Raw genomic sequence first — 22,184 nt, 5'->3', positions numbered from 1 at the left:
TCCTCTAATTTGAGAGGGTATTGTTTAATTCTTACTGGCCATACTCCAGGTTTCAATGTAATGGTTACCGGTTGCGCTGTCTTTGCTCTCCTGGGGATTCTATCTGCCCAGACTCCAGGATATATCTGATTCAGAATTTTGTCTGGGATCTCTTCTGGTTCTTTATCTGTAAGTAAAGCTATACTCACAATTTCGATTAATTCTTTCTCATTGACTTTTAATAGTATTCCCTCAGGGGTGAATTTAATTTCTGCTTGTAGTTTTTCTAATAAATCCCTCCCAACAAGAGTGCTTGGGACATGTATAAGAATTGATGCATCCTTATTGATTTGCCCAATTTAAAGGATAGCGGCTTCATGAATGATACCTCCTGTTGTTGACCTGTAGCCCCAACCACATTTATAGACCATCCTGGGTCTATGTCCTCCAATTGCATATTTAACACAGAAAAGCGTGCTCCAGTATCCCTCAAAAATCCAATGTCACGTAACCCATTCCCCAGCTTCATTAGAATCATAGAATCACCAGGTTGGAAGAGACCCACCGGATCATCGAGTCCAACCATTCCTATCAAACACTAACCCATGTCCCTCAGCACCTCGTCCACCTGTGCCTTAAACACCTCCAGGGAAGGTGACTCAACCACCTCCCTGGGCAGCTTCTGCCAGTGCCCAATGACCCTTTCCATGAAAATTTTTTTCCTAATGTCCAGCCTGAACCTCCCCTGGCAGAGCTTGAGGCCATTCCCTCTTGTCCTGTCCCCTGTCACTTGGGAGAAGAGGCCAGCACCCTCCTCTCCACAACCTCCTTTCAGGGAGTTGGAGAGAGCAATGAGGCCTCCCCTCAGCCTCCTCTTCTCCAGGCTAAACACCCCCAGCTCTCTCAGCTGTTCCTCTTAAGGCCTGTTCTCCAGCCCCAGCTTTGTCGCTCTTCTCTGGACTTGTTCCAGAGCCTCAACATCCTTCTTGTGGTGAGGGGCCCAGAACTGAACACAGTATTCAAGGAGCGGTCTCGCCAGCGCCAATTATAACCAGAGGATCCCCTGGGGACTGATCCTCCGTTTTCCCCTAATCTTCCTCTAGCTCTGCTACCATTGCCCTTCCATTTTTCCCTTTTTATGGGCAATCTTGTTTCCAGTGTCCTTCCTTTTTGCATATTGCACATTGATTAATGCCCAGCCTGGTTTCGAAGCATCAATTCTGCAAGTTCTTTCAAGGTAGAAAGGATTTCGCACCCCGTCTTTCTCCTCTAAGGGCCACTATAGTAGCAGTAGGAATGCATTTCCCTAGCTTAAAATCATAGAATCATATAATAGTTTGGGTTGGAAGGAACCTTAAAGATCATCTAGTTCCAATCCCCCTGCCATGGGCAGGGACACCTCCCACTAGATCAGGTCACCCAAGGCTCCATCCAACCTGGCCTTGAACACCTCCAGGGATGGGGCATCCACAACTTGCCTTGGTAACCCAATCCAGTGTCTCACCACTCTCATGGTGAAGAAATTCTTCCTAATGTTTAGTCTAAATCTGCCCTTCTCCAGTTTACCCGTTCCCTCTTGTCCTATCACCACAAGCCTTTATGAATAGTCCCTCTCCAGCTTTCTTGTAGGCCCCTTTCATGTACTTAAACGTCACTATAAGATCTTCTCGGAGCCTTCTTTTCTCCAGGCTGAACAAGACCAACTCTCTCAGCCTGTCCTCATAGGGAAGGTGCTCCAGCCCTCGGATCATCTGTGTAGCCCCCCTCTGGACCCGTTCCAACAGCTCCATATCCTTCTTACGTTGAGGATTCCAGAACTGGACACAGGACTTCAGGTGAGGTCTCACAAGAGAGGAATAGAGGGGCAGAATCCCCTCCCTCACCCTGCTGGCCACGCTTCTTTTGATGCAGCCCAGGATACGGTTGGCCTTCTGGGCTGCGAGCACACACTGCCGGCTCATGTCGAGCTTCTCATCGACCAGCACCCCCAAGTCCTTCGCTGCAGGGCAGCTCTCAATCACGTCATCCCCCATCACGTACTGAAAATGGGGATTGCCCTGACCCCGGTGCAGGACCTTGCACCTGCCCCTTTTGAACCTCATGAGGTTCTCACAGGCCCACTTCTCCAGCCTCTCCAGGTCCCTCTAGATGACATCCCGTCCTTCCAGTGTGGCAACTACACCACTCGGCTTGGGGTCATCTGTAAACTTGATGAGGGTGCACTCGATCTCACTGTCTATATCATTGATGAAGATATTAGACAGCACCGGTCCCAGTATGGACCCCTGAGGAACACCACTAGTCATGGATCTCCATCTGGACTTTGAGCCATTGACCACTACTCTCTGAATACGACCATCCAACCAGTTTCTTATCCACCGTACCGTCCACCCATCAAATCCATATCTCTCCCATTTAGAGATGAGGATGTTGTGGGGGACCGTGTCAAAGGCTTTACAGAAGTCCAGATAGATCACATGCGTCGATTTATCCATGTCCACTGCTGTGGTCACCCCACCATAGAAAGCCACTAGATTGGTCATACAGGATTTGTCCCTGGTGAAGCCGTGCTGGCTGCCATTAATCATAGAATCGCTAGGTTGGAAAGGACCCCCAGGATCATCGAGTCCAACCATTCCTATCAATCACTAAACCATGCCTCTCAGCACCTCATCCACCCATCCTTTAAACACCTCCAGGGAAAGTGACTCAACCACCTCCCTGGGCAGCCTCTGCCAGTGCCCAATGACCCTTTCTGTGAAATATTTTTTCCTGATGTCAAGCCTGAACCTCCCCTGGTGGAGCTTGAGGCCATTCCCTCTTGTCCTGTCCCCTGTCACTTGGGAGAAGAGGCCAGCACCCTCCTCTCCACAACCTCCTTTCAGGTAGTTGTAGAGAGCAATGAGGTCTCCCCTCAGCCTCCTCTTCTCCAGGCTAAACAACTACAGCTCTCTCAGCTGCCTCTCTGTCCTCCATGTGCTTTAGCGGAGCTTCCAGGAGGATCTGTTCCATAATCTCCCCAGCCACAGAGTTGAGGCTGACAGGTTGGTAGTTCCCAGGGTCATCTTTTCTGCCCTTTTTGAAAATGGACACAACGTTACACTTCTTCCAGTCGCCAGGGACTTCTCCTCATTGCCTTGACTTTTCAAATATCACAGAGAGTGGCTTGGCAACCACATCGGCCAATTCCCTCAGGTCTCTGGGATGCATCTCATCAGGTCCCATAGACTTATAAATGTTCAGGTTACTCAGGTGGTCATGAACCTCATCCTCCTCTACAGTGGGAGGGGGTTTTATTCCACTGGTCACCATCTTGCCGTTCCATGAACCAGGAGGGGTGAGGAGAGCAGTTATCGGTGAAGACTGAGGCAAAAAAGATGTTAAGTAACTCAGCCTTCTCCTCCTCTGTTGATACGAGGTCACCATTTCCAACCATCAGTGGGGCTACGTACTCTTTGACCTTCCTCTTGTGATTGACGTACTCGTAGAAGCCCTTCTTGTTAGTCTTTACTTCCCTTGCCAAGTTTAGTTCCAGCTGCGCCTTGGCCTTCCTGACTTCATCTCTACATAACCGGTCAGCGTCTCTATACACATCCTAGGTTACCTGTCCCTGCTTGCACTGCCTGTGTGGTTCCCTCTTCCTCTTTAGTTTCACCAGCAGGTCTCGACTCAGCCTGTCAGGTCTCTTCCCTTCCCTGACTGATTTTTTACATACAGGGACTGAGCGCTCTTGCGCTTTATGGAAAGCATCCTTGAATATTTTCCAGCTCAGTTCTGCTCCCTTGTCTCAGAGGACCATGTGTCACACCCCGAAAGGCCGACCGAGTAGGACCCAGAATTGTGTTTAAACATTCAGTTTATTACCTATAATGTTACAATTCTAAGTCAAGAATATAAGCTTAAGTCTAGACGAAAATTAGCATCCTATAAGCGTTTGGAAAGGACCATACAACCTGTACAGAGTTCAGTGACAGTCTTTAGATGTTTCCTCGAAGCTGCTGCGAGTGAAGTTTCTGCAAATGCTCCAGGTTGGTGTCCGTGGGTTGGAAATGACGTCAGTGAGGGGGGCGGAATGGGGGGGTCCCAGGCCAGCTGAGAGGGAGCTCCGATTTCTGCTTGCTCCTGTCAGTCTTTTATAGTTCGTTCTGAATATCTGGGGTCCCAGTCGGCCCAATCTTATCAGTAGTGCCAGTGGTCTGAGAAACAATGGATTGCCGTGCAGCCCCCACCAGTGTGTATGAATCCAGACAATTCTAGGGTCGTAGATCAGGATATTCCCATCACGAGGAACCCATAAATCTTATTAATACTTTTGTTTTTGAGGATCACTTCTGAATCTTGTTTTGTTTCACAGTTAGGATGTATATCCGCACACCTGTGTTGGTATGTGGGAGAGGGGGGTCTCATGGGCCAGTTTGATCATTCTGATAGGCAAAACGAGTGGCAGAGACATAATCGCCCATTCTCCCAGACTTATTTTTGCTGCACAGATGGGCTTTGAGATGGCCGCTGATATGGAGCGGCCACCAGACCTTCGTCCGGTTCCGTTCCACGTTGCTGACTCAGTAAAGCAGGAGCCCGCTTCAGCAGCTTCTGGGGGGGGGAGGATATGTCATTTCCACCCCATGGCTTTGTCACTCGTATGCCTATGAAATTTAATCAGCAAAATATTGAGGTGTATCATGGCAAACGCCATGGGAATTCTCCTTGATAATCAGAATCATGTCATATTCGGAAGTGATCATCAAATCATTCACACATTTGACTACTAGATTCACAAACAATTGCTTAACACTAGCTGCTATGATTAATATTACCACAATGATAATAACCAATCCTACCATATATTCTATCAGTGAAGCTAACCAACCTTGAATACTAATTCCAAATTTTTGTAACAATCCTGCTACCCATCCAATAGGGCCATCGGTTCGAGGTTGCATTCTCAGGAACAATTCACTAGTCTGGGCTCCAATAGTGGCTAAAGCCTTTTGATCTTCTTCCACTGTGGATGATACATTTGGTATAGCAATACAACGCTCATCAATAGAATAATTCAATAACCCACATACACCCTTTAACAACATCATATCTAATGCTAATTGGTTTTGTAAAGCCATTTTAGAAACAGCCTGTATTTGGCGGTTCATGACCCCAAAGGTTACTTGTGACCAGTTGCTTAATAGTGACACCTGCCAAGTGATGTTCTCAATGGCAAACTGATGTGCCCGGATCAAATCTCCTGGCATAAAGATTGATCTAAAGGCCAAAGATATTCTTTGTCCAAACGAGTAATAATTGGGCATTGTCCGTGAATCCAAATAAGAGAGTCCTGCCTCTCGTTTGTGTCTTTTTGATAGGGGTGATGGTAGATGCGATAACATTCTAGAGGGACACGTTGTTGGGAGCCCAACTCCACAACGGAGTCCAGAGTGTTCATTGGGGTTTATGTGAGAATACAGATTTCCGTCAGAACAAACCCACAATGTTCCCTTTGGGCTTGGGAAAAGAGCTGTGTCACAATTAGATTTGTCTGTTCCAGAGGATCGTCGATGGATGGTCCCATCTGGATTTGTCATAAAAGGCTTCTGAGGGATCTTACACATTATCTGTCAGATTATTCCACTCAAATACATTCATATTCATCCCCGCAGGATCTAAAGTCATGTTACATAGGGACAAGCGATCCAGCTCCTTGGGTAATGGTATTGTATAATTATAACATAAACAAGCTTGTCGGAATGCAGTGACTAATGCACTTGTTTTCCATATGGGTTTAAGATAGTTCCCAAAATTGGAACAGTTTAAAACAGTCTGACAAGCAAGCAATGGATTCGGTACATTAACCTCCGTTGATTTAGGGCTAAGAGGGTCAAAAGGATGATGTCCTTGTTGTGGTCTTAACCCTGCCCAAAAATATAATGACCAGACACAATCAGCTGACACATTATAACTGTACCGACGACTCCTACCTGGCCAGCTACAATCCTTTCCCAATGTACGTGGAAAATCAAAACACCAGGACAAGTTAGTCCGTATGGTGTACGGATGTCTAAGTGGCGTAAACTGCTCACTGGGAGGCCACCAAGGAAAAACTTCACACATTTCAGTGATATTTTCCCCCACTGTTATTGACGTGCCATCATGAAGGTGTTTGGTATATATATCCTCTTTGATACACTGTAAATTACCTGATAAATTGGCTACCCTGGCTCGAATAATCCATTCTGAGCTCTGTTGCTGTGGATTCATTCCATACGTTTTCCGAGTCTCCCACAACATTTGGGTGTTGCTCGTCAGTCTAAATGAATCATATATTTATCTTAAGTCTATATCAAATGCTCCAAATGGTATTCCCTTGCCTGCACTCTCGGGCAAATCTATGCATAACCCTCCACCAGTCAAATTTATCAGACGGATAAACCCCTTAACCATATCAAAAGCTAAATTGTCGGTTATTACCTCATCAGTTCGCTTTTTCCGATTCACCTTAAATGGCATGTCACACAAATACAGCACAAAAAATATAGTTGCTAACACTAATACCAAATTTTTATACATAATTAATTAGAAGAGATTGCTTAATTCTTAATTCACTCGGGTCTATCAACACTTATCCTTAACCATAAAACTATTCACACAATTATCATAAAAGGTATATAAACAATGTCTGTTGTACTTAGCGAGTTAAAACTTGGGTTTCCACACTACAATTACAATTGAGGTGATAACTATAAGTAATGCAGCCAGAAGTTGTCCTGCTGGACAGTCAATCTCGATCCAGTCAAGTCCTCTGTGCCAGGTGCAATTCATTGCCTGTAAAACAAAAGGGAAAATATCTCCGTCCTATTAAAAGGATGGGAAGATCCATCTGGTTAAGACTGATGTTGTTTCCCAGAGTAATCCTGAGCCTCCCACGTATAAACGTTTTTGGGTTTGGTCAGTATCATTGGGACATTGCCAATATGAGGCAGCTTTACCAAGACTGGTTGTCCAGAATGATATTTATCAGGATATTGGCCTGATTTCCTGTTATCTACAGGAACAAGGGTTGGTGTTGAGGACAAAAAGGCTTTCATTTTTGGACTCCCACCACCAGTCCATCAGTTATTGATCAGAAACACTGCTTTGGATACACGGAGGTCCCAATTATCAGTTATTTTGGCATATTTCTTGACCAAACCATTAATGCGTTCTACTACTCCGTTGGCCTGGGGGTAGTATGGAGTATGAAAGGTCCAATGCACTCCTTCCTCTTTCGCCCAGTCCTGTACCACTTGGGCAGTGAAATGTGAGCCATTGTCACTCTGTATCTCTTCCGGGAGGGGAAGTGCTCCAAACCATTCCTGGAGAGTCCGCACTGTGTAATTACTTGATGCTTTTGGGACAGGGGTAGCCATGGTAATTCCTGAAATTACTTCCACACCCACCAATATATATCTCTTGCCACTGGAGGGTCTAAATGGTCCCACATAATCTATCTGCCAAGTTTGCCACAGCGTCTTTCGATCATGTATATGCAAAGGCGGAGCTTTTGCAGGGTGATCCTGTGTTAATCTCAAATGACATGAGGCACATCCTGTAACTATCTGGGTACACTTTTCATGAGTTGCTGGCCATCCTCTAGCCAATGCCTCCTGATACAGATCTTGTGTGCCTGAGTGTCCCCGTTTTATATGCAGCCACTCTAACAACCTCTGCCAACCATCTCCATCCTCTTCCATCCTAGTCCATGGAGAAATGCTGATAGCATGAATATGGGCTAAATCATCTACTTGGTTATTAAACCTAGCCTGGATAGTTTTAGAAGAATCATGTCCTTTCACCCAACCTACATGTACCAATCGTTCATTCCCAATTTCTAACAGTTGCTTCCATAACTCTGCTTGCCATACCGGATTTCTATTTACCACCTAGTCATTTGTTTCCCAATGGCTTATCCATTCCATGGCTCCCTTATATACTGCATATGAATCAGTATAAATATAAGTAGCTCCATTTTGGGCAGCTAGCAGCACAACTCTTAGCTCTCCTATTTGAGCACTACCATCCCCTTCAACTACCTGTGTTTGGTTAGTATTAACCTCTAGAACTACAGCTCTATATTTCCAAGATCCTCCTTCTCTGTGAGATGAGGCATCAGTAAACCACACACCATCTAAATTACTGTCTTCCGTCAAAGGAGGGGCTTCTTTGATTGGAGATGGATTAGGAGTCTGCGCCTTAAACACAGTTGCGGGGTTTACATCTTTTTAAATCTTTGAGTTTTTTACACTTCCTTCTTCTACTGTTAGAATGTCTCCTATTCCAGTGAGATAAGCATACCACTTCCTCACAGTGGGCTTCTGAGCTATTCCTTCAGGAGGAGTTTTTCCTTCCTTAACAGCATCTAACAATCTAAAGGGTCCTCTGACTATTACCTTCTGAGTTGTACACAAACGCTCCGTCTGCTGCTATGCCCTCACCAGTGACAAAAGTCCCTTTTCCAAATCAGTATAACGACTCTCAGTGTCATTAAAAGTTTGAGAATAAAAAGCCACAGGCCAGTGAGGTCCATCTGGTCCCTTCTGCCATAGGTTGCAGTGAGATCCATGTTCACTATATCCCCACTCCAACTGTATAGGGTCTGTTGGATGTATAGGACCTAACTGTTGGAAAACCTTAAGTTCCTCTACCAACAAGTCCAGGGCCTGTTGATGGACAGTAGTCCACTCCCATTTACTTGTTTTCCTTAAAAGATTATATAATGGTCAAGCAATGATAGAAAATGCAGGTATGTGCTTCCTCCAGTACCCTAAGGTTCCCAACAATTGTTGCAAATCCTTCCTAGATGTGGGAGTCTGACCTTCCTCTATCTGTTGCAAGGTATCTGAAGGGATTGTTACCATTCCCTTAATCCACCACACTCCCAAGAACTTAACTTCTCCACTTGGATCCTGTCTTTTTGCAGGAGGAATGTCTAGCCCTAAAGATTCTAACTTATCCACTATTGCTTGCATTGCCACTGACACCTGCTGTTCATAGTTTCCAGCTATTAGAATATCATCAATATATTGATACACCTCTACACCTTCAGGGTAGCTAAGTTCCTGTAATACTTTTGCTAGCGTGTTGTGAGCAATAGTTGGGGAATGTTTATATCCTTGAGGAAGCCTGTTAAAGGAATACTGAACTCCTTTCCACGTAAATGCAAAATGAGCTTTATCCTCTTCTCGCAGAGGAATAGCAAACAAAAAGGCCAAAACCATCAAGAATGGCTTCAGGGCCATTGGGAGAATGATGGAGGGCTCTGGGGCACAAGTAGTATTCTGCTCCATCCCAAGGCTAAATAGAGAGGAGCGGGAAGCCAGGATGATGAATTCGATTAATACCTGGCTCCGAGCCTGGTGCGAGGAGAGGGGCTTTGGCTTTTTTGATCATGGGGTGGCTCACGCACCCCCAGGCTTTGTTGCTAAGGGCGGGACACATGGGTCTCCTAGAGGGGCTAAAGCCCTTGCTAGAAACCTAGCCAAGCTCATAAATCGAGCTTTAAACTAGATGTGAAGGGGGAGGGGGTTGAGTCCAGGCTAGACATGAACAAGCCTGGACGTGGGGAATTGGCGATTGGGAGAGGGTGCGTGGGTGAGGACCACCAGTACCTCACCACACAGAAAGTGGGGGAGAACACACCTCGGGGTGCTAAGGGAGATGCAGGCACTCTGGTGTTAGATACTCCAGTTACCAGGCAGTTGGGAACGAACCCTGTTCCCTCTAGGAGGGCTGAAGGCTCGGCAGCTCAGCTGAAGTGCATTTACACCAATGCACGCAGCATGGGGAATAAGAAGGAAGAGCTGGAAGCTGTCGTAGGCCAAGGAGCCTATGATGTCGTTGCCATCACGGAAACGTGGTGGGACGACTCATATAACTGGAGTACGGCTATGGTGGGGTATAAGCTTTTCAGGCGGGACAGGAAGGGTAGGAGAGGAGGCGGGGTAGCCCTCTTTGTAAGGGAGGACTTGGACTCCATTGAGATGGATTGTGGCGATCAGGAGGTTGAGTGCCTGTGGGTCAAAATCGGAGGAGCCCACCAGAAGGTAGATTTTGTGATGGGAGTCTGTTACAGACCACCCAGCCAAGGAGAAGCAGCTGATGAGCTCTTCTATAAACAGCTGCGGTCAATCTTTAGATCCATGCCTCTCGTTCTTGTGGGAGACTTCAATCTGCCTGATATCTGCTGGGTGTACAATACAGCAGAAAGGAAGCAGTCTAGGAGGTTCCTGGAGTGCGTGGGAGACAACTTCCTTGCACAGCTGGTGAATGAACCAACAAGGGAGGGTGCCCTCCTGGACCTGCTGTTTGAGAACAGAGAAGGCCTTGTGGGAGATGTGGCAGTAGGTGGACGCCTAGGACTAAGCGACCATGAGATGATAGGGTTTTCTGTTCTAGGTGAAGTGAAGAGGGTTGTTAGTAGGACGGTAGCATTAAATTTCCAGAGGGCAGACTTTGATCTCTTCAGAAGGCTGGTTGGCGAAGTCTCATGGGAGACAGTACTCAAGGGCAAGGGAGCCCAGGAGGGCTGGGAGCTCTTCAAAAGGGTGGTCCTAGCAGCTCGGGAGAAAGCCATCCCCATGTTCCGGAAAAAAAGCCGTCAGGGGAGAAAGCCAGCTTGGTTGAATAGAGAGATCTTGAGTGATATCAAGAAGAAGAGAAACGATTATGGGCTCTGGAAGAAGGGACAGGCCTCTTGGGTGGACTACAGGAGGGAAGTGAGATTGTGTAGGGAAAAAATCAGGAGGGCTAAGGCTCAGCTAGAAATTGGATTGGCCAAGTCTGTGAAAGATAACAAAAAAACTTTCTATAAATATATAAACAATAAAAGGAGGACTAGGGAGACCATACAGTCCCTATTGGACACAGAAGGAACAACAGTGACAGGGGATGAGGAAAAGGCTGAGGTACTTAATGCCTTCTTTGCCTCAGTCTTTAGTTGTAAGGAGGGTCGTTCCGTCCGTGCACAAACCCAGGAGCTAGAGGAGCATAATGAGGCTCCCGTGATCCAAGAGGAGGTGGTCAGAGCCTTGCTAGCCCGACTGGACACTCACAAGTCTATGGGGCCGGATGGGATCCATCCAAGGGCATTGAAGGAGCTGGCGGATGTGCTGGCCAAACCCCTTTCCATCATCTTCCAACAGTCCTGGAAGACTGGGGAAGTCCCACTGGACTGGAGGCTGGCTGATGTTGTGCCCATCTACAAGAAGGGTCGCAGGGAGGACCCAGGAAACTACAGGCCTGTCAGTCTGACCTCAGTGCCAGGGAATGTCATGGAGCAGGTGCTCTTGAGTGCTATCATGAAGCACATGCAAGAGAACCAGGTGATCAGGCCCAGTCAACATGGGTTCACAAAAGGCAGGTCTTGCCAAACTAACCTGATCGCCTTCTATGACAAAGTGACTCGGCTGCTGGATGAGGGAAAGGCTGTGGATGTGGTCTTCCTGGACTTCAGTAAAGCCTTTGACACAGTTTCTCCCAGCATTCTGCTTGAGAAACTGTCACCTCTGACCTGGACAGGCGCACACTCTCCTGGGTGGAAAACTGGTTGGATGGCCGGGCCCAGAGAGTGGTGGGAAATGGTGTGAAATCCAGCTGGAGGCCAGTGACAAGTGGGGTTCCCCAGGGCTCAGTGCTGGGTCCAGCCCCGTTCAATGTCTTTATCAATGACCTGGATGAAGGCATCGAGTGCACCCTTAGCAAGTTTGCGGACGACACTAAGCTGGGTGGAAGTGTGGATCTGCTGGAGGGTAGGGAGGCTCTGCAAAGGGGTCTGAACAGGCTGGACCGCTGGGCAGAGTCCAATGGCATGAGGTTTAACAAGGCCAAATACCGGGTCCTGCACTTGGGGCACAACAACCCTGAGCAGTGCTACAGACTAGGAGAAGTGTGTCTAGAAAGCTGCCTGGAGGAGAGGGACCTGGGGGTGTTGGTTGACAGCCGACTGAATATGAGCCAGCAGTGTGCCCAGGTGGCCAAGAAGGCCAATGGCATCTTGGCTTGTATCAGAAACGGTGTGACCAGCAGGTCCAGGGCGGTTCTTCTCCCTCTGTACTCAGCACTGGTGAGACCGCTCCTCGAATCCTGTGTTCATTTCTGGGCCCCTCACCACAAGACGGATGTTGAGGCTCTGGAGAGAGTCCAGAGAAGAGCAACAAAGCTGGTGAAGGGGCTGGAGAACAGGCCGTATGAGGAGCGGCTGAGAGAGCTGTGGTTGTTTAGCCTGGAGAAGAGGAGGCTGAGGGGAGACCTCATTTCTCTCTACAACTACCTGAAAGGAGGTTGTGGAGAGGAGGGTGCTGGCCTCTTCTCCCAAGCGACAGGGGACAGGACAAGAGGAAATGGCCTCAAGCTCCGCCAGGGGAGATTTAGGCTGGACATTAGGAAAAAATTCTTCACAGAAAGGGTCATTGGGCACTGGAACAGGCTGGCCAGGGAGGTTGGTTGAGTCACCTTCCCTGGAGGTGTTTAAGGCACGGGTGGACGAGGTGCTAAGGGGCATGGTTTAGTGTTTGTTAGGAATGGTTGGACTCGATGATCCGGTGGGTCTCTTCCATCCTGGTTATTCTATGATTCTATGATTCTATGAAATCAAGTCTGCTATATTCAGCACTGCTGCCATCAAAGGGCTCAGGCCTGCATTCAAGCATCTGTAGTCAATTGTGAGCCTCCACTTCCCATTTGGCTTTCTGACCTAACTGGGGAATTGTAGGGGGAGTGTTTTGGAATAACTATTCCTCGCCCTTCAGGTCTTCAATCACCATAGTGATTTCCTCTCTTGCTCCTAGGGGCAAGAGGTAGGTTTTCACATTCACTGTTTTGGACAGAGGGAGCAGGGAGCAGCATGCAACAGCCTTATCACAGCTGCCAGAGACCCAAACTTCCATCCCCTTCCAGACAACTCTGTCTAGGTCTGACCTTTTAACAAGTCCAGCCCCAGAATGTGGGCAATGCCCCCAGCACCATCGTAGCCACAGTGGGAAAGGTGACTCCCCAGCATCTAGCAGTTCACCCTGGCTATAAGCTGGGGGGTTATGTCTCCAAACATATAGGTTAAGCAAATTTGGGTTTTATTGGGAGAAAATCCATTCTGGATATCTGTATTGGTATTCAAAGCCAACATTTGGGCCCCTGTATCAACGAAAAAATTAGCTGGTGTCTTAAAGGGCCCAAGTGAAAAAGTAGCCAATAAATGCCCTTGTTTGCTTTCTGTGAGCCTTCTCAAATAAACCCACTGGTGGGGCCTGGTAATCTCACCCGCAGGAGCTGAAGGAACAGATGCGCTCCCCCCCCCCGAAGGGGCCACAGGAATTTCCTTGCCGGGGGGGGGGAAACGGCTCCCACTTTTTTACCAACAAACGCAGATCAGATAGGGGCAGGCGATCAATTAATTCTTGAGGACCCCCCTTTCTCATACCCTCATTCCACAACTGACTGTGAAACTTCCCTCATCAGTACTTTATCCTGGGGAGAAACTATTTTTCTCCCTGTCTCAGCCTGCCAAACTGAGGCTTGTGACTTTCCCTCCATACCTACGTACCCCACACGTCTAGCATAGTTTATTAGTTCCTGAGAAATATGTCCCCAAGTAAGACCCGGTCCTGCTGAGGGCCCCCCACCATAGCAGCTTTTAATCAATCTTGAATCTTCACTGTGTAAAGCTTTAAGGAGTCTGACAGGCCTCTAATTAGGGGTGTCATCTTGTCTGGGCTCACTAACATTAACATCAGGGAAGGCTGGTGAGGAACCAAGCGCCTTTTACTCCTTAATTGCAAGCTAGTTGCCTTCTGTATGCTTTCAGTGAAGTGACTGGTCCCAGGGGTAGGAATGACAATCAGATGTCCCCTTTCCAAAGGGTCAATTCCTCCAACCCAGAAAGATGCTTTTTGAGTCAAAGACAATGTCTCTCTCTCATCTTCCACTGTTAAAAAAATGCTTGGTCCACAAAATCCCTTGGCTTCTTGCTCGGAAAGTCTAATCCTATCCCGTCCCATCAGGCTAACATGCCACACGTACTCTGTCTCGGTCTCCCTAGCCTGCCTGCAGTCCTTCTCTTGTGGCTCAGCCAGTTCCCTAACAGTGTATGGGACTTCCTCTGTCACAACAGACGGTTCAGGCTCCTCCCTGTCATAATCTGAGCAGATAGATCTCAATCTTCCGCAACTTTGGGGAGTTGCCTCTCTCGGATATGCACCTGAGTTTTTTGGTCTGTTTATTTGGCTGTGTCCGGAATAAATCCTGCATTTTTATTTCACCCTGAGAGATCTTGTTGGTCTCCATATTGCTGTGCAGATATCAAATGAACTTCCTTCTTTGACTGTGCAGGCCGAAGGAAGGCCTGAACGCTAGTGGTGTCTTGGGAGTGGGGTTTGACACAAACTAATAAAAAAAATATTGATTTCCTTTTCCATGTTGGGAACTTTTCTCAAAGTTCTCTCAAAGTGGCAGTTAACCTTTGTGATACTTCTGGAGAGCAGTGACCTGTGAAGATGATGTTCCTGTCATATGCCATCTGGGAGGACCATGCCTTATCCAGGGACTCCTATGTAGTGTGTGTTAATTATTGGGAAAATCTTACACATGCTAAGATGAATGTCCTTTAAAATACAGACATAAAACGTTAAGGAAACTAATACCTTCTCAGAAAAGTGATTGGACTGTCTGCATTGGAATATATAGTTCTCTACATCAGTGAAGACTCCCAGTGTTGACCACTCAGAATCGACATACAGTGTTCATTTCTGAAAATACATACTTCTGTGCTGTCCCGGTTTTGTTTCATTTTCTGCTCCAGCTCAATCATGTTGAAACATTCCAGAGCCCCTGTAAAAATGTTGCGGGCTACTGAACTTGACTTCTCGGAACTGGCACTGTGTACAAAAACTCCAGTCTGCATTCATAAATCAATTGAATAAATAGCTCTTCCTTTAACACTATCATTTGCAAGTGCAGATTAAAAAAATCTTTGACAAAAATGAGGTCTTGTCACTGTTGTTCTAAATGATACTGGGGGTTTAAGGGTATCAGAGCCTCATCTCTTCTACATTTGCTTTACTAATTTTGCAAACCTAGCTTGCTGGTAGACCAGTATCTGGCACTGATATAATTTGCTAAGGTTAATCTCCCATTGAACAGTCTTCCAGATGATTTGTCATTGACTCTTGCTTATCGCTTTGGCTGGAGACAGAAATGAAGACATGGGAGCCCTTCCTTCTCCAGAGTTTCACTAATTGTTAGTGTAATTAGTAAAGTGCCTTCCATGCTTATTTCCCTGTCATTTAGTGTTTGTAACAGAAGTGACTCAAGATTCCCTTGAAGAAAAATCTTCAATAAAATGCCTGCCAACAGTGTTCTTTAGGGGGGTTGCCTTCAAATTGAGGCTGCTCTTATCAGAGGTGTTTGGGCTAGCCAATTGCAAGGGTGTCGAACTTAAAAGCACATACCATGTCTCTTTCTGTTCCTTCCCATCTCCAGAGAGCGTCATGTGGCTTTCCTTAAGTGGATACAGCTGACATTCAGAATTTTCCTGGGGTCTCTGCTGGATACTATAAATATTAGGTCAGCTTTCATGAGTGCATGCTTGTGACCTGTCTCTAGAGTGCGGTTCTTTTTGCAGCCTCCAATGAAGAATATTATCTTTTATTGCACTGGTTTTGGTCCAAGAATGATTACATACTCAGAGACAGATGGATAGTTTTTAAGTGTCTGGGTAGCTTCCCTTCTATAAAAGCTGCTGTTTCTGTCTGGTTGTAAAAACCCATGCATAGGTATTGACTCATTCTTAATGTAGACAGCTTGATCAGTGTAAGAAGAACCAAATTTTCTGTATCTGCAAAGTGCATTACCCCAATTGTCTTCAACTTCAGGCCATCTACAAGAGAAATTGTTGTATGTGCATGACTTCAAAATTATTTACTTCCTCATAGCTTTAAGTTCATGTCATACAAAATATTTTTGTTTCACACTGGAGCAGGAGTGTTTTGTCAGCCCATAATCCATGGTTCTTGGAGAAATAGGAAACTTGTGTAACAGTAAATATTGGAATTCAAGTGTCTTGGATACATTAAAGGTGTGTTAACCTCACTGCTGCACATGTCACTTCAAATTGCCCCATCCCTGGAGGGGTTCAAGGCCAGGTTAGATGGGCCTTGGGCAGCCTGATCCAGTGGGAGGTGTCCCTGCCCATGGCAGGAGGTTGGAACTGGATGATCTTTAAGGTCCCTTCCAACCCAAACCATTCTATGATTCTATGAAATTAATAATAGACAATGCCATCATTGTATACTTAACAAGCAAGGTAGTGCAAGGTCAACTTCCATTCTTTTGTAATTGTTCAGGCTTTTGTATTTCTATAGTGAAAAAGAGGTTTGCTGGTAGTGTCCACGCACTCTGAACAAAATGAGAGGTGATTTAGACTGCTTTAGTTGGCCCATATGTCACTTCATTTTGTAGCAGTCTTCCAGAATTATGGTTAACCTAAGATGGATATTTTTTTACTTCAGCTGTCAATAGAAAGTTAGATTTTTCTGATGCTAAATTGAAGGCTATTTGGGGTTTCTGTTTAATAAGTTCCTACTTCTGCAGTCAAACTGAGCGCTTTTCCCTAGCTTTCTAGATTGTCTGAGCTTCAGCAATTGGATTCTGTGAGGAAAGTAGCTGATCCAGTTTTATTCTTCTAGTATAATAGTGTATTGTTATCAAGATATGAATTGGTTCAAGCTGAACTAAGGCCATGTTGCTGCCAAAAGAGAGGTTCCATTCTGACTGTGCACTCTTGCTCTCCTTGTGTTGGTTTGGGAAAGTGAGTGTCTACAGGATGAATTACTTGCTGTAGTAGACAGTGGGACATTTGTGGGAGGCAGGAGACGAAGTGCTCCTCCTTTATAAACTCAGTGTGGTCTTAGACTACAGGCTTCAGTACAGCTTTACAGTTAAGCTTTTCCCAGGTGGTTTCGGAGGTTTACTTTAACAGGGAAATCAATATGCCTGTTTTTATTTCATTTTTCATCATTAACAAGGCATACTTAATTAACAAATGTGGGAAACCTTGGCTGGTTTGGGGAGTCAGAGTGTGTGAACTTAACGTTGGCCTTGAACAGATGCCCGTGTATCCTTGGAGAAGCTGGAAGGCGCCAAGAAGAGCCGAGTAAACAAGATTAGGAAGCTGCCAGGCCGCAGGTGGAATCACCCAATTACGAAGTTACAACTGAGCAGGGGTCATCCAATTATGAACTGTTGGTCTCTAGCTAAACCAAACGTGCAGTTCGAGAAGGGGTATACAAAGTCTTGTAAAATCAATAAAGATGTCCTTTTGCCCACAACTTCTACGTGTCGTGGCTTACCCCCACCGCGACAAACAAACATATTCACGGAGTGCAGGCTAGTTGTTTGTCATCTATCTCAAAAAGATTGCCACACTTACTTAAATGCCTAAAGACTACATAATTCTACATTAATTCTTTAACTTTATTATTGAACAAAATACTTTTTTTCCATTTCAGTGGCTTTGTTTTTCTTCGACTGATTTGTCCTGCTATCCTGAACCCAAGGATGTTTAATATCATCTCAGGTGACTATGCTTCAGAATGAATTCATACTTTATGTAGTAATAGGCATCAACATACTTTAGTGCCTAATTTAGCAAAATATGAAGTCTTTTGAACACTGTGTCCAAAGGCATGTTATCCATATCAATTGATTGACTTTATCCCTAAGGCAGCCAGCATACAGTTTTCACCCTCAAAGGTTAGACAGTGTTTATTCCCAATGTCTTGTTTTAAAGCTAAAAAAAAAAGAAAAGGTGAATGTTAAAAAAAGCGTTTCATAAAGAAAATTGTTGTGGCTTAACCCCACTGGGCAGATAAACATTGCACAGTCGCTTGCTCACTTCCCTCCTCACCCTCAGTGGGGTGGGGGAAGAGGAAAGGAAGAATAAAAGCAAGAGAACTTGGGGGGCCAAGATAAAAAAAAACAAACAAAAATTAAATACATTTTTAATAGCTGAAGGATAAATGGAACAAAACAAAACAAGTAATGCAAAGGTAATCATGCCACCTCCCATAGGTAGATGGATGCCCAGCCAGTTCCTGAGCAAAAGATGACTAACACCAACGAAACCCCTTCTTTCCCTTTTACTGCTGAGCACGACATGATATGGTATGGAATATTTCTTTGGTTAGTTCAGGTCATCTGCCTGATTGTGTTGCCTCCCAGCCTGTTGCACATCCCCCAGTCTTTTCACTGGGGAGGCAAGAGTGACAAACAGATGGCCTTGATGCTGTGTAAACACCCTTCAGCAAAAGCTAGATCATCAGTAGTTGCTTTGGTCAAAAAATCTGAAGCACAACACCATATGAACTGCTATGAAGAAAATTAACTCTATCCTAGCCAGGCACAGTGCAAAAGCGTTACCCTGTTTTTCGATGCTCTCTTTGTAGAGTGCATCCCTATCAGTAAATAAAACAGTGACAGGGTCTATTCCTGTTTGCTAGAACAGGATTGTGAAATTGCTATACTGACCTGTAGCATAGTTCTGGCTGATATCAGGTAGCATTCTCCTAAACAGTTCTTAGGCATGATTTGGGTGTTGGCATGCATCACAACTGACACAGTTGTCATGGGGCTTTGTTATGGAGCTTTAACAGTGATGGCATGGACTATTACATGAGAGTTGGCTTAAGCACCTAGAAATGTTTCTGAGCATTTTAAGGTACAGATGTAGTTGAGGTCTTACAGATGCAACAATTAGTATGTGTGTTACTGTTGTTCTAGACATAAGGTTGTATTGATGGGATTTCAGGTTCTATGTTTTGCTGTATTGCTTTGTGGTGCTCACCAAAGCTACTCTATCACCCCCCCCTCCTCAACTGGACAGGGGAGAGAAAATACAATGAAAGGCTTGTTGGATGAGATAAGGACAGGGGGATCACTCACCAATTGCCATCATGGGCAAAACAGACTTGACTCAGGGAAATTAATTTAATTATTACCAATCAAATCAGAGTAGGGTAATGAGAACGAAAAATTAAATCTTAAAACACCTTCCCTTCACCCCTTCCTTCTTCCCAGTCTTAATGTCACTCCTGAATTTTCTACCTACTCTCCCTGAGCGGCACAGGGGGACAGGGAATGGGGGTTGTGGTCAGTTCATCACATGTCTTTTCTGCTGCTCCTTTCTCCTCAGGAGGAGAACTCCTCACACTCTTCCCTTGCTCCAACATGGGGTGTCTCCCACAGGAGGGAGTCCTCCACGAACTGCTCCAGCATAGGTCCTTTCCATGGGGTGCAGTCCTTCAGGAACAGACTGCTTCAGTGTGGATCCCCCACAAGGTCACAAGTTCTGCCAGCAAACCTGTTCCAGCTTGGGCTCCTCTCCATGGGGTCGCAGACTCCTTCGGGCACATCCACCTGCTCTGGCGTGGGGTCCCCACAGGCTGCAGGGGAATCCCCACAGGCTTGGGTCCCCACAGGCTGCCACACCATGGTCTTCATCGCTGGCTGCAGGGCAATCTCTGCTCTGGTGCCTGGAGCACCTCCTCCCCCTCCTTCTTCACTGACCTTGGTGTCTGCAGAGTTGTTTCTCTCACATATTCTCACTCCTCTCCCAGCTGGTGTTGCATGGCAGTTATTTTACCCAGAGGTGCTACCACCATTGCTGATTGGCTCAGCTTTGGCCAGCAGTGGGAAGCTTCTAGCAGCTTTTCACAGAAGCCACCCTTGTAGCCCCTCGGCTACCAAAACCTTGCCACATAAACCAAATACATCTTTGTGGGAGGAAGAAAGGAAAGGCATAAATTAGTGGTGGAAAACTGTAGTACCAAATTATTGAGACAACTGAAGTTTTAAAAGTTTGCATGTGTTATACTTGATCTTTGTGTCATAGAATCATGGAATGCTTTGGGTTGGAAGGGACCTTAAAGATCATCCAGTTCCAACCCCCCTGCCATGTGCAAGGACACCTTCCACTGGATCAGGCTGCTCAAGGCCCCATCCAACCTGTCCTCGAACACCTCCAGGGATGGGGCAGTCACAACCTCCCTGGGCAACCTGGGCCAGGGCCTCACCACCCTCATGGTGAAGAATTTCTTCCTTATATCTGATCAAAATCAATCCTCTTTCAGTTTAAAACCGTTGCTCACTACATGCCCTTGTAAAAAAAGTCCCTATAACGCCTCCCTGGAGCCTCTTCTTCTCCAGGCTGAGCAACCTGTCCTCATACGGGAGGTGTTCCATCCCTCTGATCCTCTTTGTGGCCTCCTCTGGACTCGCTCCAACAGATCCAGGCCCTTCTTAGATTTGGAGCCCCAGAGTTGAACACAGGGCTCCAGGTGGGGTCTCACAGGAGCAGAGTAGAGGGGGAGAATCGCCTCCCTCAACCTGCTGGTCACACTTTTGATGCAGCCCGGGACACGGTTGGCCTCCTGGGCTACAAGCACACACTGCCAGCTCATGTTGAGCCTCTCATCCACCAGCACCCCCAAGTTCTTCTCTTCAGAGCTGCTCTCAATTCAGTCTCCACCCAGCATGTAATTGTGTTTGGGTTTGCCCCAACTCAAGTTCAGGACCTTGCATTTGGCCTTGTTGAACTTCATGAGGTTCATACAGCCCCACCTCTCAAGCCTGTCCACGTCCCTCTGGATGGCATCCCTTCCCTCCACCGTGTCGACTGCTCCACACAGTTTGGTGTCATCGACAAACTTGCTGATGGTGCCCTCAATCCCACTGTCCATGTCTATGACAAAGATGTTAAACAGCACCAGTCCCAGTACTGACCCCTGAGGAACACCTCGCATCACCAGTCTCCACTTGGACGTTGAGCCATTGACCATGACACTCTGAGCGTGACCATCCAGTCAATTCCTTATCCACGGAGTGGTCCATCTGTCAAATCCATATCTTTCCAATTTAGAGACCAGAATGTCTTGTGGGACAGTGTTGAATGCTTTGCACAAGTCCAGGTTAATGACATCAGTTGATCTTCCCTTATCCACCAATGCTGTAGCCCCCTCATAGAAGGTCGCCATCAGGCACGATTTGCCCTTGGTGAAGCCATGTTGGCTGTCCCCAATCACCACCTTATTTTCCATGCACCTCAGCAGAGTTTCCAGGAGGATCTGCTCCATGATGTTGCTGGGCACAGAGGTGAGACTGACCAGCCTGGAGTTCCCTTTTTTTTTTTTTAAATGGGGGTTATGTTTCCCCTTTTCCAGTCAGCGGGGACTTCACTGGGCTGCCACGTCTTCTCAAATACGATGAATAGTGGCTTAGCAACTTCATCTGCCAGTTCCCTCAGGACCCGCGGATGCATCTCATCAGGTCCCATGGACTTGTGCACCTTCAGGTGCCTTAGATGGTCTCGCACCAGACCCTCTCCTACAATGGGCGGTTCTTCGCTCTCCCAGTCCCTGCCTTTGCCTTCTGTGACTTGGGTGGTGAGGCTTGAACCCTTGCTGGTGAAGAATGAGGCAAAAAGTTGTTGAGTACCTCAGCCCTCTCCATATCCTGGGCAACCAGGTCTCCCATTTCCTTCCAGAGAGGGTCCACATTCTCCCTAGTCTTCCTTTTTTTTTATCACTGACACGCCTATAGAAGCTTTTCTTGATGTCCTTGGACAGATTTCATTCTGTCAGGGCTTTAGCTTTCCTAACTTGAGCCCTGGCTGCTCAGACAATCTCTCTATATTCCTTCCAGGCTACCTGCCCTTGCTTCCACCCTCTGTAGGCTTCCGCTTTGAGTTTAAGTTTGTCCGGGAGTTTCCAGCAATTCTCCTTCAAAGGGATGTACAGTGCTAAGCACTAGATGCTTTGAACAACTGAGATTAGTTGCACGATTAGTGACTCAGGCTAAGCTCCAGCTATGCCTAAGAAATCGGAACTTATTTTTTAATTAATTGCAATGCTGAGCAGAGAAGGGGGCAGAAAGATGGAAGATCAAAACATACAGATAGACAGTGAAGAGTATATAGCATTCTTACGAAGCACTGTGAAATTTAGAGTTTATATAATAAACATGCCAATTATGGAACACTTAAATGATCTATAAGTGAAAAGCCAGATATGATCAAAAAGCAAACAACCCCACCCTATTTTTAACACTAATCTCTTAGTCAGTTAAAAAAAATTTTTCCAACAAGTGATGGTACTAGGAGTTTCTAGCATTTGATTTGTGCAGTAAATAGC

General features: G+C 46.3%; 1 protein-coding gene across 3 annotated transcripts in view; it reads left to right on the top strand.

Annotated features, from left to right (window-relative positions):
- The window catches only part of LOC138732937 (ras GTPase-activating protein 1-like), a 135,168-nt gene that overhangs the window by 100,788 nt on the left and 12,196 nt on the right, over nt 1–22,184 (top strand). For 2 of the 3 annotated variants that reach the window (XM_069879728.1, XM_069879729.1), the window contains exon 21: nt 17,508–17,575. The exons of the other annotated variant lie outside the window; for it this stretch is intronic. In XM_069879728.1, the coding sequence (XP_069735829.1) occupies nt 17,508–17,575 (68 nt within the window). The remainder of the gene's footprint in view (nt 1–17,507; nt 17,576–22,184) is intronic. 3 annotated transcript variants of the gene reach the window in all.

Source organism: Phaenicophaeus curvirostris, chromosome W (genome assembly GCF_032191515.1).
Source record: "Phaenicophaeus curvirostris isolate KB17595 chromosome W, BPBGC_Pcur_1.0, whole genome shotgun sequence".
In the NCBI taxonomy this organism is placed as follows: Eukaryota; Metazoa; Chordata; class Aves; order Cuculiformes; family Cuculidae; genus Phaenicophaeus; species Phaenicophaeus curvirostris.
The sequence above is the reverse complement of the archived record's forward strand: the minus strand, read 5'-3'. Positions and strand labels throughout refer to the sequence as shown.